General features: G+C 43.8%; 2 protein-coding genes across 4 annotated transcripts in view; one reads left to right on the top strand and one right to left on the bottom strand.

The window, feature by feature from the left end:
- The window catches only part of RABEP1 (rabaptin, RAB GTPase binding effector protein 1), a 113623-nt gene extending 101729 nt beyond the window's left edge, over positions 1-11894 (top strand). For all 3 annotated transcript variants that reach the window (XM_010355845.2, XM_030923324.1, XM_030923325.1), the window contains 6 exons: positions 45-185; positions 2873-3062; positions 4214-4269; positions 6416-6514; positions 7429-7545; positions 9183-11894. In XM_010355845.2, coding sequence (XP_010354147.1) covers positions 45-185; positions 2873-3062; positions 4214-4269; positions 6416-6514; positions 7429-7545; positions 9183-9284 — 705 coding nt within the window. In that variant the 3' untranslated portion in view covers positions 9285-11894. The remainder of the gene's footprint in view (positions 1-44; positions 186-2872; positions 3063-4213; positions 4270-6415; positions 6515-7428; positions 7546-9182) is intronic.
- NUP88 (nucleoporin 88) overlaps positions 10937-17838 on the bottom strand; it is a 36189-nt gene continuing 29287 nt past the window's right edge. Inside the window, exons 10-17 of the mRNA XM_010355847.2 lie at positions 17379-17480; positions 14881-15039; positions 13824-13949; positions 13650-13715; positions 13434-13514; positions 13033-13159; positions 12768-12886; positions 10937-12351 (exon numbers count right to left, since the gene is read on the bottom strand). Coding sequence (XP_010354149.1) covers positions 12288-12351; positions 12768-12886; positions 13033-13159; positions 13434-13514; positions 13650-13715; positions 13824-13949; positions 14881-15039; positions 17379-17480 — 844 coding nt within the window. The 3' untranslated portion in view covers positions 10937-12287. The remainder of the gene's footprint in view (positions 12352-12767; positions 12887-13032; positions 13160-13433; positions 13515-13649; positions 13716-13823; positions 13950-14880; positions 15040-17378; positions 17481-17838) is intronic.

The raw sequence follows: 17838 nt of genomic DNA, 5'->3' as shown, positions 1-17838 counted from the left end.
GGATCTACCTTTCTGGCTGTGATTAGTGTCTCCTTCTATTTTAGGCAGTGCTGATGCAGTCACGGGAACAGGTTTCAGAAGAGCTGGTGAGGTTACAGAAAGATAATGACAGTCTCCAGGGAAAGCACAGCTTGCATGTGTCACTACAGCAAGCCGAAGACTTCATCCTCCCAGACACTACAGAGGTAACTTACTTTCCACGTGATCCAAAATGTCAACAAGTACATTTTCGGAATTGGCTGTATGTTCTTTATGTGAACAGCTTTATTGAGATATAATTCACATGGCCATCCAGCCGTTTGATGTACCATTCAGTGGTTTTTGCTGTACTCACAGATGTGTGCAACCATCATCACAATCAATTGTAGAACACGTTCATCACCTCAGAAAGTAACTCCTTGTGACCCGAGTACACCAGCTAAAAACACACACAAACACACACACACAAAAGAAAAAGTAACACTTCACCCTTTCGCTTCCATCCTTATTCCTCCTCCTCCCCTAACCTTAAGCAACTGCTAGTCTACTTTCTGCCTCTATAGGTTTCCCTATTCTGGACTTTCCTATGAATAGAATCATACAGTATGTGGTCTTTTGTGTACATCTTCTTTCACGTAGCCTAATGTTTTCAAGATCTGTAAGTTATTTTTGTGGGACCATATTGAGAGTCCCACAAAAATTAAACGTTTGAAGAGGTCACCATGCTGGCTGCTTATGATGTTTGCTTTTGTGTCTGATACTTGAAAGGTTATACCACACTCACCATCATTCTGTCCATAAAGATGACACTTTTGTTTCTTTTTGAGACAGATACTATCTGTCGCCCAGGCTGGAGTGCAACGGCATGATCTCTGCTCACTGCAACCTCTGCCTCACGGGTTTAAACGATTCTCCTGCCTCAGCCTCCCCAGTAGCTGGGATAACAAGCGCCCACCACCACGCCTGGCTAATTTTTTTGCATTTATAGTATAGACGGGGTTTCACCATGTTTGCCAGCCTGGTCTTGAGCTCCTGACCTCAAGTGAGCCACCATGCCCGGCCAAAGATGACACTTTTGGTCACTTACATTCTTCTGTGGTTGGGTAAACCTGGGCTACAAAACCGATTTCCCAGAGACATTCATAATTGTCTCCTTAACTTTATCCAAGCTTTATTTTTAATTTTTTGAGACACAGTTTCATTCTGTCGCCCAGGCTGAAGTGCAATGGCACAATCTTGGCTCACTGAAACCTCTGCCTCCTGGGTTCAAGTGATTCTCCTGCCTCAGCCTCCCGAATAGCTGGGATTACAGGCATGTGCCAGCACGCTGGGCTAATTTGTTTTTGTATTTTTTATTTTATTTTATTTTTTTGAGAGGGAGTCTCACTCTGTCACCCAGGCTGGAGTGCAGTGGAACAACCTAGGCTCACTGCAACCTCCGCCTCCCGGGTTCAAGCGATTCTCCTGCCTCAGCCTCCCAAGTACTGGCACAACAGGTGCGTGCCACTGTGCCTAGCTAATTTTTAAAAATATTTTTTAGTAGAGATGGGGTTTCACCATATTGGCTAGGCTGGTCTTGAACTCCTGACCTCGTGATCTGCCTGTCTTGGCCTCCCAATGTGCTGGGATTAGAGGGCATGGAGCCACCGTGCCTGGCCTTTTTTTGTATTTTTAGTAGAGATGGAGTTTTGCCGTGTTGGCCAGGCTGGTCTTGAACTCCTGATCTCAAGTGATCCGCCTGCCTGGGCCTCTCAAAGTGCTGGGATTGCAGGTGTGAGTCACTGCCTGCTAGTCTAGATTTAAAAATGTTCCAAGAATCCAGGCCGGGCACAGTGATACTTGCCTGTAATCCCAGCACATTGGGAGGTTGAAGTGGGAGTTTTGCTTGAGCCCAGGAGTTTTGAGACCAACCTGGGCAATATAGTGAGACTGTGTCTCTACAAAAAATAAGAAAATTAGCTGGGCATAGTGGCATGCATGTGCCTATAATCCTAGCTACTTGGGAGGCTGAGGCAGGAGGATGGCTTGAGCCCAGGAGTTTGAGTCTGTGGTGAGATAGGATTATGCTATTGCACTCCATACTCCAGTCTGGGTGACAGAGCTTAAGATCCTGTCTCCAGAAAAAAAAAGTTCCAAGAATCTTTGAAGAATGTAGTCAGTGTGTAAGCCTTGATTCTTGGACCTGCCTCAGTAATAAATCTTACGAAATTTTTAAAACTGTTTTATATATATTTTTATATGAAAATCCCGTTTTTACTTTAGAGTTGCTTTAGGTTATAACTGAAAGGCTTTCTAAAAGAAGACAGAACTAAAATTTAGGAAGAAAAACAAAACAAATTATGTACTGAATTTATTACAGAAAAACAGCTTACCACCTTAGAAAGCCGTCTTTGCCATTATTTACCTCTGGCCTAAGGTAGTACTTTGCCTGTGGTAGATGTTCAGTAAATGTCTGAATGAATGAATAAGTAAGTAAACCTTATCCTCTTGGTTCACACTTGCTACTGAGTAGGAACTTGCTACTGAGTTTTGTCTTCATTTCCTAATGCCTCACAAATTTCTGCAAGTAATAGTAGAGGATTCTAAGGTATTATTTCAATTGAATGGCATATTGTAAGTCACTTAACCTTTTTATTTTTCCGCTTACGAAACAGTTTTGAGGGAAGAGTATGTGGCTCAGAAGATACGACGTGGCCAGAAATGTCTTTTCTATAACATAATGAATGTTAACCTGACATGGCATCTGTCCTGAAGCTCTAAGTGGCTTAATGGTCAAAGTCTTAATTTTTGAACCATTAAAACAACATCTGAGATTCTGGTTATAGAAAACCTTTAGCTTCTTTATTTCTTTTCACTCTCACAAACCCAATAATCATTTGTTTCTTGAATCCAGGCACTGCGGGAATTGGTATTAAAATACCGCGAGGACATCATTAATGTGCGGACAGCAGCAGACCACGTAGAAGAAAAGCTGAAGGCTGAGATACTTTTCCTAAAGGAGCAGATCCAAGCAGAACAGTGTTTAAAAGAAAATCTTGAAGAAACTCTGCAGCTAGAAATAGAAAACTGCAAGGAGGAAATAGGTGAAGATAAAAGTGATGTAGTTTAGAGTCACTAAATAAAACTTTATTTATTTTTTTTTTGAGACGGAGTCTCGCTCTGTCGCCCGGGCTGGAGTGCAGTGGCCAGATCTCAGCTCACTGCAAGCTCCGCCTCCCGGGTTTACGCCATTCTCCTGCCTCAGCCTCCAGAGTAGCTGGGACTACAGGCGCCCGCCACCTCGCCCGGCTAGTTTTTTGTATTTTTTTAGTAGAGACGGGGTTTCACCGTGTTAGCCAGGATGGTCTCGATCTCCTGACCTCATGATCCACCCGTCTCGGCCTCCCAAAGTGCTGGGATTACAGGCTTGAGCCACCACGCCCGGCCATAAAACTTTAATAAAGAAGTAATATGTGGCCGTGGAGTCTGGCACACAGAAAAGCATAGGAAAAAATTTAGTACAGACTCAGTCCATTTTTTATAGATATTCTGCTATATTCAGATATATTCAAATAATCAGAAATTCTGGTTATTTTAAAAACTTTTTTTTTTTTTTTGAGACGGAGTTTTGCTCTTGTTGCCCAGCCTGGAGTGCAGTGGCGAGATCTTGGCTCACTGCAACCTCTGCCTCCTAGGTTCAAGCAGTTCTGCATTCTGCTACCTCAGCATCCGAGTAGCTGGGATTACAGTCGTGCAGCACCACACCCAGCTCGTTTTGTATTTTTAGTAGAGACGGGTTTCTGCATGTTGGTCAAGCTGGTCTCAAACTCCCGATCTCAGGTGATCCGCCTGCCTCGGCCTTGCAAAGTGCTGGGATTACAGTTGTGAGCCCCTGCGCCTGGCCGAAAACTCATCTTTTTAGGAGTTCTGTGGCCTCTTTGGCAATTATTCATGGATAGGATTCTCAGTACTTGAACCCAGACCCAGGGGAACGTGATTTGATGGGTGGCATTTCCCAGCAGAGATGCGATACATGATCTAGAAGTAGTTTATGACACCGTGTCCGTTTGCGTGGATCCTACTTTTCCCTGCGCTGAATATGCTGATTGCGTGGTGATAATTTTGAGACAGCCCCCCAGAACCCATGTTCAGCATATATTTGAATCCTTTGGGGGTGTTCTAAAATTTTAAAGAAAAAAATTTACATGCAAAATAATAGATGAATGCTAATACGTCTCATTTTTTTTCCTTCTAGCTTCCATTTCTAGCCTAAAAGCTGAATTAGAAAGAATAAAAGTAGAAAAAGGACAGGTAAGTCGTGAGTTTCAAATTAATTCTATCAGCAACCGGTGGTTATTTATTGACTCCTACTATGGTAGACCCAACAAATAAAAAATAGTTAAGACATGGGCCCTGCCTTAAGGAACTTCTGTCTTGTGGGAAGAAAACCATGGGGGTAAGGGTGTGATGGTGACTTACTGAGAGTGCCCTGTGTGTCAGGCTATGTTAAACCGGAGGAGGTAAGGCTAAGCTGTGACTGTGGCTTGGAGTTTCCAGTGTAGGGAGAAGATAGGCAAGGCATGGTCATAACGTGTTATATGCTTAGAGGTACAGTAGAAATATGTATAAAAATGTTACAAACAAGAGATGATGTTTTCTAGCTGGCTTAGTCCTCTTAGACATCATCAGTACCTTTCATAGTAACCCCATTCAACTTCCTGACCTCACTGTTCCTTGATTTAGAGATTTTTACCTCCACCCTGCTCTCCCTTCCCACACACTGGGCTGCACTTTGCCCAACTGTGACATCTCACTGCAGCCTTAAGTTCCTTGACCACAATCTGCCATCCTTCCAGCTCTTCATCCTGCAGGCCTATCCATCGGAGTACCTCATTCAGACCTCCACTTCTCTGAACTTCCCCTTTTATCCTGGTTTTAGCAGCTTCATGGCTTGCTTGCTTTCCCCTAGGTCGCATCTTACTGGCCTGCCTCTTCCCCTCATCTCCCACCACACCTGCCCCTACGGTCTTTCACTCCTTGTCCTGCTGCTGCCCTCACCTGACCACTGCCCAACCCTGGACTAGTCCTGCTGTCCCTAGCTGCTGATGCCACCAGACTTGGTGACACTGCCTGCTCGTGCTGCCAGATGGGCCTCCAGTGCTCCTTATGCAGCCTTTCATGTGTTCTAAGTTGTGTCTCCTCCATTCCTCACAGTGGCAGTTTCAGAGGCATCTCACCTCAGCCTCCTCACTCTCAGCAGATGCTGGCCTCACTCCTCAGGCATCAGGCAGGGCCACCTTCAGCTCCTGGGCTCCTCAATTACAGGTTCTCCTTTTATTCCCAGCCTTCTCTTGTTCTTCAGAGAAAATGATGGCCTGCTTCTGAGCACAGTGTGTCACTGCATAGGTGCTTTGACTGAGTGTCTCCGGACTTCTCCAGATGTCCCCACACCGTGCTGGGCCTTGAACTTCTGCCTCTTGACTGGTCTTTTCCATTATGCATGAACAGTCTCAGGTGTCTCCCATTCAGAAGGAAAGAGTCTGTCTTTGGATTGCACTCCTCTCTCAAGCTACCAATCTTTCTTGTTGCCTCTGTTGCCACAGTCTTGATCATGTCCACTGCCCGACTTCCCAGCCTACCCCTCCACCCGCTGCAGTCTGTCTCCTGCCTCCACTTTGCTTCTGAGGTTGCCCGAGCAGAAATTACCAGTGCTTGAAATACATCTCATCCTTTCCATTCCAGCTGCCACTCTCTGAGTTCAGACTTCACTCTCACCTGGCTTATTGTAACAGCCTAACTTACTTCCCTGCCTCCAAAATTTGTCCCTAATTCATCTCCATATTGAAATCAAGGTTATATTTAAACATTATACTTGTTCGCATCTCAGTCTAGTGGAGAGCCCTCCAGTGGTTTCCTTTATTTACAGGATCAAGTCCGTATCCTTAGCCCAGCCAGAGCTCTCCTGCCTCACACTGCCTCTCCGCCTCAGTGCCTGTGGCTCCTAGTGGGCCGTGCTACAGGCCAGCCGAACATGCCACCGTTCCTGCATGTGTTTTTAATGCGTGCCGTCCATTCCCTCTTACTGGAGTATCTCTCTCCATCTTCTCCCCTTGTCACCCCTGTCTTTGCCCTGTAAAAATGTAGGAGTCAAATATCATCTCCCCTAGGAAGTCCTTTGTAACTTGTCTGGCAGAATTAAATGCTGCTTCCTTCACGCTTCACACGTCTGTTTCCCCTGGTTTCTCCATTTTGAGGCCTTAGAATATAGTAGGTGCCTAATAATGGTCAATGAAAGAATCGTTCAGGAAGAACACAGAGGGGATACAGAGCTGAAAGGGTGAGAGTATTCCCAGTGTAGCCTGAGTGTCCTGGTGTAATTCTCCGGGCTCTACGTTCTTTTCGGCAGTGCACTGGGGCCCTGAGGGAGTTTGTGTCTCAGCCTTTTCTGTTTTCACAGTTGGAGTCCACATTGAGAGAGAAGTCTCAACAGCTTGAGAGTCTTCAGGAAATACAGATCAGTTTGGAAGAGCAGCTAAAAAAAGAGACTGCTGCTAAGGTAGTATTTTCATTGGTCATTTAATTTTAAAAAGTAGGGCTAAGAAGGTAGGATCACATCTTGCATGTTAAGAAAAAATACTGGTGCTTTGAAGTGTCACCTTTTAAAAAGTTGGCAAGACCGACAGCTTGTGAAAAGAAAAAAATTAAACGAATTGATCTGTTCCAGCTGGGTTAAATCTTTTCTGCCAGGTCTGGAGGCCTGTGTCATGGGCTAGCTTTAGAGAGTAGGTGGGCAATCAGGGCCACTGACCAAGCCTGGGCGCTGCCCGGTTAGAAGCAGCTTGAAAATGTCATTCCATCTGACTGATATATCAAATCCTAAGAGAGATGGCATCAAACCGGGTTTGCCGCCTACATTTTGATTAGTTCCGTTAGAATAAACGTGCATGTTGTGGGGGTAGTGAGCTGAGGGGTCAGACCTTAAAGCACAGTGTTGTTGAACTGCTTGCTTTTAGAAAGGCTCCCACACATCCTGCTGAAGTTTTCCGTAAGAGAGACTGGGGATAGCTGGGGCTGCCTGGGACGTAGTCACTAAGTTTCCTGGTGGATGCTTGACTGTGGAGGTTGTCAGAGGAAATCCTGTATGCATCCCTGTCGCTGTGACAGATTCTCATCTCAGCAACTGTTTTGATGATTATTGTCACTGTCACCAGCTGCTGGGGGTGGGGGTGGGGGAGGGCAGCACTTTAATCCATTTCTTCCTCTGGCTTTTCATACCCAGTTCATCTTAGGACCTAGAGCAAGCAGTCCAGATGGCTTGCACACTTGCCCTATAGAGATTGGTCGTGTATAGGAGTATGATGGATATCCACCCACCTTTCTGCCCTAGTAGTTGGTAACTACAAGTTACTAGATTTCCTAACTAATTTGGCCCTTTGGCATTAATCTTCATTCAAAACTTGTATTTTTTAGGCTACCGTTGAACAACTAATGTTTGAAGAGAAGAACAAAGCTCAGAGATTACAGACAGAATTAGATGTCAGTGAGCAAGTCCAGAGAGATTTTGTAAAGCTTTCACAGACCCTTCAGGTGAGGCATTTGGGGAACCACATACAGAGCATGAAGGCAGTTTTGGGGGACAGAACCTTGCCAATCCCTGACTTGACCACTGGCAGTAGCTAGAGGTTTAGAGACTGGCTGCTCCTACCTCCACCCCAAATGTCTGCCTCATCATTCAGGCCAGAAACCTGGTGTGTTCTTCACACTTGGCCCATTTTTCTTTTTCTCTATACCTTGCCAATTTTGCCTCCTTATGAGTAAAGTATCAACTCCTTAGCATACCATGTAAGACTCTTCCCAATCAGGCGTACCCCTGCATTTTGCTCATCTCTCTGCCTTGTTTTACATTCTCATGTTTAACTGCTTGTGGTTCCTCGCCCACAGTGCGCTCTTCCGTCTGGTAAGCATCCTCCTCTCATCCCCTCCTGACACCTTTCTTTCAAGGCTCAGCGTAGGTTTGTCCATTCCATGGAGCCCTTCTAGGTCCCTGAGCTGGGCTAAAGCGCCCCCTCCCTCTGCCATGCTCCCTTGGGCAGTCCATGAATGCCTGTAATGACATAATGACATTTAGAATATTGTGCTAAAACTAAGGTTTTTTTCCCAATGGAACTTCAGATTCTTTTTTTTTTTTTGAGAGGAGTCTTGCTCTGTCACCCAGGCTGGAGTGCACTGGTGTGATCTCGGCTCACTGCAGCCTCTGCCTCTCTAGTTCCAGTGATTCTCCTGCCTCAGCCTCCTGGGTAGCTGGGATTACAGGCACATGCTACCACCCCCAGCTAATTTTTGTATTTTTAGTAGAGACAGGGTTTTACCATGTTGGTCAGGCTGGTCTCAATCTCCTGACCTCAGGTGATCCACCCACCTCAGCCTCCCAAAGTGCTGGGATCACAGGCGTGAGCTGCCGCACCCAGCCTGGAACTGGATTCTTCAGGGTCAGGAGTCAGGTCTCATTTGTCTCCATAATCCCAACACATTAGACTTTAAAATCCTAGTCTGGGCCAGGCATGGTGGCTCACGCCTGTAATCCCAGCACTTTGGGAGGCTGAGGTGGGTGGATCACCTGAGGTCGGGAGTTCGTGATCAGACTGACCAATATGGTGAAACCCTGTTTCTACTAAAAATACAAAAATTAGCCAGGCATGGTGGTGGGTGCCTGTAATCCCAGCTACTGGGGAGGCTGAGACAGGAGAATTGCTTGAACTCGGGAGGTGGAGGTTGCAGTGAGCCGAGATGGCGCCACTGCAGTCCAGCCCGGGCGACAGACCAAGACTCTGTCTGGAGGAAAAGAAAAAAAAAAAAAAAAAATGGCCGGGTGTGGTGGCAGGTGCCTGTAATCTCAGCTACTTGGGAGGCTAAGACACGAGAATCACTTGAACCTAGGAGGTGGAGGTTGCAGTGAGCCGAGATCACACCCTTGCACTCTGGCCTGGGTGACGCGCAAAACTGCCTCAAAAAAAAAAAAAAAAAAAAAAAAAAAAAAAAAAAATCCTAGTCTGTTATGCAATAGCTTTGGGGAATTATTTTAAAATTTTTAATTGTTCTTGTTGTCTCCCTTTGAAGTGACTGCTACTCTGGCGAGTTAATCTGCTGCATCTCAGCTAAACCAGTCACAGTTCAGAAAATCTAGGCAGGAGCCACCTGTACTTACCTCACCATTATTTCTCCAGGTGCAGTTAGAGCGGATCCGGCAAGCGGACTCCTTGGAGAGAATCCGGGCAATTCTGAATGATACTAAACTGACAGACATTAACCAGCTTCCTGAGACATGACACCCTGATGGCAGGATTCTAGCCTGCACTTTGGGTTTTTAACTCATCTTTAGAGCAACATTAATTATTATTTAACTCTTAACTGAAGAAAGAGAAGTCACAACAAAAGGAAGACTGGAGAAATGCTTACTTCTAGAGGGAGAAGACTGTGCGGCACAGGAAACAGCAAACGGGGTGATCTGCAGCCCAGAGACCTTCAAATGCGAACACTGATAACTCCAGGCTTGATTCCAACAGGCGTGGGATCAGATTCGGTGATGGAAAAAGTGCTGTTTCCTTGCCTGCTTTCTCCAACATAGATTTTTGGAACACATTTCCCTACCCTAAAGCGACATCCCACTAGTGTTTGGAATTTTCTGTTCATAGATATTGGAAGAGAGAATTTGCTTTATCTGTTGTCTAGAGCTCATCAGTAACAGTATTCAGTTAGCAGACAGAAGTGTAGTATGCTGTATGAATATTTTATATTAAAATATGAAGGTTTGGAGCAGGCCATTGGCTACTGACTGTATTTCCCTCACTCAATACAAATTATTTTTGTTTCCCTTTTACCATTTTATCTTGCTTTGGAGGACCTTAAATGCTACTGAAACTTACCTGAGAACCATAGGACTGTGGCAAACAAAACCAGTTCAGGAAGTGAATTGATGAGGATCTGAAAACTTGGCTGGGGCTATATATACTGGAAGCTGAAGGTTAAAGGAAAAGCACAAGAAACTTGGGAAGCACTTTTTCTGCATACTTAGATGATCTTCATGGGCCCACAGGTACCAGGATAAAGCCAAACTGGTACCATCTACTCTTTTGAAGTGTTTTAGTCTAGTTATTGGATCAGTGAAAAACATTAATAAAACAAGCTTGTCTGAGAACCTCTAGTATACATTTATAAATCTGCTTATTTTTCAACTTGGATCATTAGGCTTAAGTACTACTGTTTCAAATGTGTCAAATACAAAAATGGTAACTAGGTTGACAGATAGTTTGTATTTTTCTTTTAAGTCCAGGCCTGGAATGTAAGTGACAATGCTTATGGAAAGCCAGTTAGAATACTGATCAGTCTGCAAATCTAACTTGCCATTTTACAAGCATTAGACTCCTTCCCTGTGTGAAGAAAGCCTCCATGAAACAGGTCTTTGCCATAACTTTATGAAGTGCTACAGAAAGCACAAAGGATTGATTCATGTTCACCAATACTTGCTGAGAGTACTCTCCCAGGAAGATCCACTGGATGGATCATCATCCAGGAGGTTCAAAAGTAAAATGGTTTTCAAATCATTTTTGAGATTGGTTGCATACACAGTAAGGTACCTGAAAGAGCCTTCCGGGAGTTAGTGAACTAGGTAGATTGTTTTGTACACATAAAGCCACTGTCAACTTAAAGTGAATTGTCTTTGTTATAAATGAGGTCACTATGGACTTGCCCTAAAGATCTTTACTTCTGTACGTCTGTCTTCCATAGGACAAATGATAAGTACTACATACCTCATCTCTTGGGTTATTATTGTAGTCTGCATTCATGATTATGAATTTAAAAATAAATACTAATTATGGAAATAGTACTAAAGGCTTGCCGCGCATGAAACATTATTTAAATTGGTTTGAAGTCCCTTTATAAAGAGTGCTATATGGTTTAGATAAAGGAAACATAACTATTGAGTTACAGGGGATTTTATTAATTATAAAATGCAATCAATTTAAATTACGTAGGTTTAAGACTAGTCCCTTGGATAAGCCCCAAGCGAATTTGTCTTCAGATTATTAAAATTAGTGCTGCAAATCAGGGTGGGCAGTTCACAGCTTTCTGAACTGACTGAACTAGAGCTTGCAGTGAAGTGTTCTGCTGAGACTGAGCACCTTACAGATAATTTTTCTCCAGAAGACAGTACTGGGTAATAAAATCATCACAATTAGGGAATGGTTAGTGGTCTCTACTGTGACAAATGCAAACTGCTGGAATTCACTTTATTGAGAAAAATACGGTAGAAAAACCCAAACTGAGACTCTAAGTTTTGTTTAACAATGTGCTTCTGGTATGCAACAAACTACTGTGTCACTGTCCAGGTAGGAAACAATTCTTTCCACTGGGTTTTCAGTGTAAATGGGAACTGATTTAGAAGGCAAAAGATCAGTTGGGTTTCTTGAGTGTTCCTGTGCTTATATTCAGTCTGTGCATACATGTTCTCATGCATGTCTAACCTGATTTACCTCTTACCTGTAACCTACCTTATCATGTGGCTTTTAATTGGCAGTCTACCTTTCTAAGCAGGTATAGTACTACCTTTCAGAACTCACATCGCAAGTATAAAAAGATGACTTAAGGCGAAGTGAGGACAAAATCACATTCTGCGTACTAACCTATTTCTTTTTTTCTCCCTTTAAGGTGCTAAACCTGCACCTCATGTCCACTCAGTAACAAGTGTTGGGACGTAGAGCACAGCCTCACTCAGCTCTGAAAGGTAATACAGCCTGTGAGGAAGTGAGCCAGCAGTGGCCTTTGCAGTTGTGGGTCTTGAGCTCTGCTCTCGGCAGATTTCAGGTGTAACCATTTGTTAACTGTACTGAAGGTGTGTCCTTAAGAAGTGTTCACATTAAAAAAGCTGCTGCCGAGTACACCGTGTGGCCTTTTCCTTTGAATCCTAGGTTCTATCCCTCTCAGAGCCATGTTTCTGGTGCTGCTCCTTTAAAACACAGCTCCTAAGAATACCTTGCTCAGATACGGAGAACACTCAATAGGGTTCAGGGAGGTTCTGGCAGTGTGCAGTGTGAAATAATCCTGACTCCTTGCTGAACACAACTGTAGGCTTGCGTCATAAAGCACAATCCAAATTTTAAATACAAACATTTATTCAATAATTATAAAACAAAATATTTAAAAAGATGAACAACCACAGCAAAGGTCATCCAAAATGCCTTTTTATAAATTAGATAATGCTACCTGTTTTACAATATGGGTTTAAGCCTTCAGTGGTGTTCACTTCAGGTGTGAGTCAGCTCCTGGTGGTGTCAGAAGTTTACATGATTGCGGATATCATTGATCTGCTTCACCATTTCCCTTATGTGTTCACCCCTGTAAAATTGTACAGTCACTCACTTTTGGAAATATAATAAACCATTTATATGGATTCTTAAGAATTCAAACTGGTAATGCTGAAATATCTAAGAACTGCTTTGCTAAAATTAACAGCTGAAGGTTTCAGATGCATAGCAATAGTGTTCACTGTTCATTTAAGGTGACAAATGGTGCAAGTACTGGAAATATTTTTGAACATAATTACTGTAAAATCATGTTACTAGAAGGTCATCACTTTCAATCCTCCCACCATAGTCATTTCTTAAGCCCCTATGTATCATGTGGCTCTCGGCCCAGTAATTACTTGACATGCAAATACCAAGATCCAGGTCTCTATTAAGACAGGCTGACTGTGGCATACTGTAAAGGAAAAACTCTCTCACAGTAATAGCTGACTGGAAGTATTTACTTACTCCTCCTTCAGGATGGACTGAATGCACTTCCGCTGGTAGGCACTGAGAGTAATGGTGGGTTTTTGAAGACTCAACACCTTCTCCATCTTTCGCTGTTGATAGTCCTTTTTCATAGTAACCTTAAGTATCAAAATAGATATTTTGGCAGTGGTTTGCCACACATTTTATCTATCTGAATCTGTTTTTTACATTTTTGTAAAATTTTCTGTAGAATAAGTGCTTTAAGAAAAATTATCAAATTTAGCTAGTTTGGATCTATTCCTACCTGTTTGATGGCATTGCCCAAATGTCGAAGTTGATCAGGTATCAGCTGTAATTCTTTCTTCATGTCTCGCTCACTATCAGAGAGAACTGGGAGCTCAGAGTGAAAACTGTGAAGTACTTTTTTCATCCTTTAGAAAAGGCAAGCAAACATCTCAAGTTAAGGTCTCTGCTAATTAGGAGAAACATAATCACAAGCTCATAATTCATGGATCTGGTGTCTCTGAAGTAGGCCCCATAAGAAGGGTTAGGGAGAGCCTCATGTTTTCCCCAACATATTCTTCAGAGGAGAGGTAGGGGGATCAGTTCAATTGTGTAGGTATGTAAGCACGTGCCAATGCCCATTTTCTTAAATATCACTGTTAGTACCTGAGTAGGTAACTAAATGTTATACAGCCCACTGACCTGTTCATGATATCCTCTTGTTTTTCTTTAGCTTCTTCATATTTGTCAGCTAAACGCTCAGCCATTTCCCGCAGACTTTTCCTAATGATATAAGAAACAAGAGACTCTTGGGGTCCACACCTTGATGTGGAAACCAACTAACGTGGCTCAGCATCTTAGGGTAAGAATATGGTTCCAGCCCTACTGACCTATTTTCTTCTTCTTTTTGACACTCACCTCTCCTCTCGACAATAATTGAGATCTTCTAGTTGTTTCTTTTTTTGGTCACATAATAATTTGACCCTTCAAGAACAAAAAGGCATAGAGTTTACTCAGAAGCCAGGTCTAGGCTACGACACAGCATCAGCTACCAGCCAGGGATCGATGGTTTGTGAGCACAGGACACCATACCTCCGCTGAATCTCCTCCTTGGCCAAGTCCTGTTTGAGAATGTACTGCTCTCTGAACACCTGGGTGGCTCTGCTGAGGAGCTGAAGGCATTCTTCAGGAGGAGGGGCTAGGTCCTTTTCAGAAGCTCTTAAAAACAAAGTTTCTACCTTTATTTTCCTTAGCTGAGTAAAACAACTGAAAATAGACTCCAGTCACAGGTGCTTTGTAAACTTTTTATATTTTTAATTTATTTTTCTGAGATGGAGTCTCGCTCTGTCACCCAGGCTGGAGTGCAGTGGTGCTATCTCGGCTCACTGCAACCTCTGCCTCCTAGGTTCAAGCAATTCTCCTGCCTCAGCCTCCTAGGTTCAAGCAATTCTCCTGCCTCAGCCTCCCGAGTAGCTGGGATTACAGGTGCCCACCACCCCGCCTGGCTAATTATTGCATTTTTAGTAGAGATGGGGTTTCACCGTGTTGGCCAGGCTGGTCTTCAACTCCTGACCTCAGGTGATCTGCCTGCCTCGGCCTCCCAAAGTGCTAGAATTATAGCTGTGTGAGCCACCGTGCCCAGCCTAACTTCTTCTGAGACAAAGTCTTGCTCTGTCGCCCAGGCTGGAGTGCAGTGGTGTGATCTCGGCTCACTGCAACCTCTGCCTCCCAGGTTCAAGTTATTCTCCTGCCTCAGCCTCCCAAGTAGCTGGGACTACAGGGGCATGCCACCACACCCAGCTAATTTTTGTATTTTTAGTAGAGACGGGGTTTTGCTGTGTTAGCCAGGATTGTCTCAATCTCCTAACCTCGTGATCCTCCTGTCTTGGCCTCCCAAAGTGCTGGGATTACAGGCGTGAACCACGGTGCCTGGCCCAGCCTAACTTCTTTTTAAACACTTCCTGTTTATCATTCTCAGGTGCCACTTCCCCCCTGTTCCCCATTCACTAGCTGATTAAATATAACCAGTTTCTTCCAAATCCATCACAGTAAAAAGTGTATGAAACAGATGAGGACAGAAAGGATGCACAGTAATTATGAAGACAGAAGAGAACCCATTCATAAAACCACTATGCCCAAGATTGCATACTTCAAAAATGCTGGATTGGCAACACTACGTTGCAAAATGCTTCTAATATGCTTTTCAAAGGAATCTGGGGTTTCAGCCAGAACACGGAGGGGAGACTCTGCCACTTCAACATCTTCTCGAGTACAAAGCAGGGGAGGAGACGCTGGATGGACTGTACTTCTGCAAAATAGGTAAGTAAATTGAATTCTACCATGGAGTGATTTACTATATTACAGGAAAGCAGAAACCACATTAATCCAGAACTTTCAGAATACAAAATAAGGTGTTACTTTTGTAAAAGTGCAAGAATGCATGTTTGCCACCTTGAAAAGGTCACTTTGGGAAGCTACACCCTTATTCTTCCAATGCCCCTAATTTGTCAAAGCATTTCTGACTGCCATTTCTGGTTCTTTTCCAAAAGATTAAGGCAGCACAAACACCTAGCATGCATTCTTGGCAAAGGACTTGAGAGCCAGTTTATAAGCCAGAGCCACTAACATAAATTACTAATTTGTTAGGTTTAGAGTTGATCAAAACCAGTATTAAGCCAGAAAACTGCTGTATGTACCATACTGGTTCTATATAATTTGATTTCTAAAAACGATTCACTCAAGTGCAAATACTCAAACTTCAGAAAGAGCTTAAAAGATCTCACAAACTTTAGCAGCATGGCAAGTGACTTACTCTGAAGGCAACAATTCTAATTTGAATGTTTGGTTGGACATGGTGGCTCACGCCTGTAATCCCAGCATTTTGGGAGCTGAGGCAGGTGGACCACTTGAGGTCAGGCATTCGAGACCAGCCTGGCCAACGTGGTAAAACCCTGTCTCTACTAAAAATATAAAAATTAGCTGGGCGTGGTGGCACACATCTGTAATCTCAGCTACTTAGGTGGCTGAAGCATGAGAATTGCTTGAACCCAGGAGGCGGAGGTTGCAGTGAGCTGAGAACACATCACTGTACTCTAGCCTGGGCAACAGGGTGAGACACTATCTCAAAAAAAAAAAAAAAAGAAAAAAAAAGTGAAAGTTCCTCACATAGCATTACTTTATAGACAACTTGTATTTCAGGGAGCTAGCAGAAATATAATCTGAAAGTATCCAGATAATTGGCTGGGCACAGTGGCTCACACCTGTAATTCCAGCACTTCGGGAGGCCGAGGTGGGTGGATCACCCGAGGTCAGGAGTTCAAGACCAGCCTGGCCAACACGGCGAACCCTCATCTCTACTAAAAATATAAAAATTAGCTGGGCGTGGTGTGCCCCTGTAATCCCAGCTACTAGGGAGGCTGAGGCAGGAGAATCGCTTGAACCTGGGAGGCACAGGTTGCAGAGAGCTGAGATCATGCCACTGTACTCCAGCTTGGGCAACAGAGCAAGACTCCAACTCAAAAAAAAAAAAAAAAAGTATCCAGACAATTAATGTTTATTTTTCCTCTTTGGGATTTATATTTATTCTGAAGTAAGCCAGTGTGACTAGGTTTTATTTTACTAAATGTACTGTGGGTGTTTAGGGGTGGGGGTGGTGTCTAGTGTTTGAAGCCCCAGTGACTTTTGTTTTTGGTACTCATGCTCCTGCATTTATATAACTCAGAATGATCTTCCAAGGCTGTTGGAAAAGGAAGACAGTGATTATAGCTTAATTGTCTGACTTCCTTAAAGGAGAAGGACTAAGAGTTCAGTTTTTTTTTTTAAAGACAGAGGGTCTTGCTCTCACCCAGGCTGGAGTGCAGTGTCATGATCATGGTTCACTGCAGCCTGAAACTCCTGGGCTTAAGCAGTCCTCTCACTTGAGTAGCTAGGACTACAGGTGTGCACCACCATGCCTGGCTAATTTTTTTGTTTTTTGTAGAGATGGGGGTCTCACTATTTTGCCCAGGTTGGTCTCGAACTCAGGGCCTCCCAAAGCATTGGGATTACAGGTGTGAACCACAACTGCACCCAGCCTGAGTTCAGCTTTATTCCAGTTTACATATTCTACAATGTCCCTCAGGCTGGCAGAGACAGAGAAATTAAAGAGTATGAGTATGGACTTCAGAGTCAATGAGATCTGCATCTGTATCCCAGCTCTATTTTGTTACCTGTGATTTCAGCATTTACTAACCTCTTGATCCCTGTTTCCACTCTTATAAAATGGAAATGCCAGTACTGTCCTTACAGGGCTGCCCTGATGATTCCAGGAGGCAGTACAGGCACATGGCTTACTTCTGAGCTTGGCACATGGTCATAGCTTGAGAATTATTACTCATATTGATAATGGAATTTGGTATTCAATTTTAGTATTTTTTCCCCACACTCTGAAGAAAAGCTCCTGACTCTCAGCTAGGTGCAGGGGATGCCAGAAACCATGCCTAAAATGAAACCTTACAGAGATGGCAGGAACAGAAATATCCATCCTTCCAACCCTCAAGTCAGAAGCCAAAGCATAAACCACACTTTTGTATAGCTTCAAGTTGGTTACTGAGTGCATTTTCCCAACTGCAGAATTAGAGCTGTGCGGAGAATAGAAAATGGACGTACAGTAAAGGCCTGACGAGGCATTCATAGGTACTGGTAACGCAGAGCATCGTGGGGCCCAGAATGTCAGGGACAATCCAAAATCCTCGAATTGGAGCCGGATGCCTGGAAAAACCCAGTCATAGTTAAATTACAAAGCAGCAAATGCAATGGAACCAAGAGCAAAGATATGACAGGTCATGGCCTTCTCAGGCCTGGGCTGACAGTTGCCTGGGACATCCTGTCAGTACTATAACCTCAAAAGTGGTGGCCTGGAAACCTTTCATACAGCCCTACACTAAACTCTAGAGCCCATGTCACTAAGTCACTCAGGAATCTCTAACCGTAGAGTGGTGCTGACTGTAATCTCAAAAGTTACACGTTACACTGAAGATCTGTGTGTCTCTCCAACTTGCACATAAGCCCCAGCTATCTAGCCCACTTCTAACAAATTAAGTGCCTAGAAACGGTTGAATGAACAGAG

This window comes from Rhinopithecus roxellana, chromosome 19 (genome assembly GCF_007565055.1).
Source record: "Rhinopithecus roxellana isolate Shanxi Qingling chromosome 19, ASM756505v1, whole genome shotgun sequence".
NCBI lineage: Eukaryota > Metazoa > Chordata > Mammalia > Primates > Cercopithecidae > Rhinopithecus > Rhinopithecus roxellana.
The sequence above is the reverse complement of the archived record's forward strand: the minus strand, read 5'-3'. Positions and strand labels throughout refer to the sequence as shown.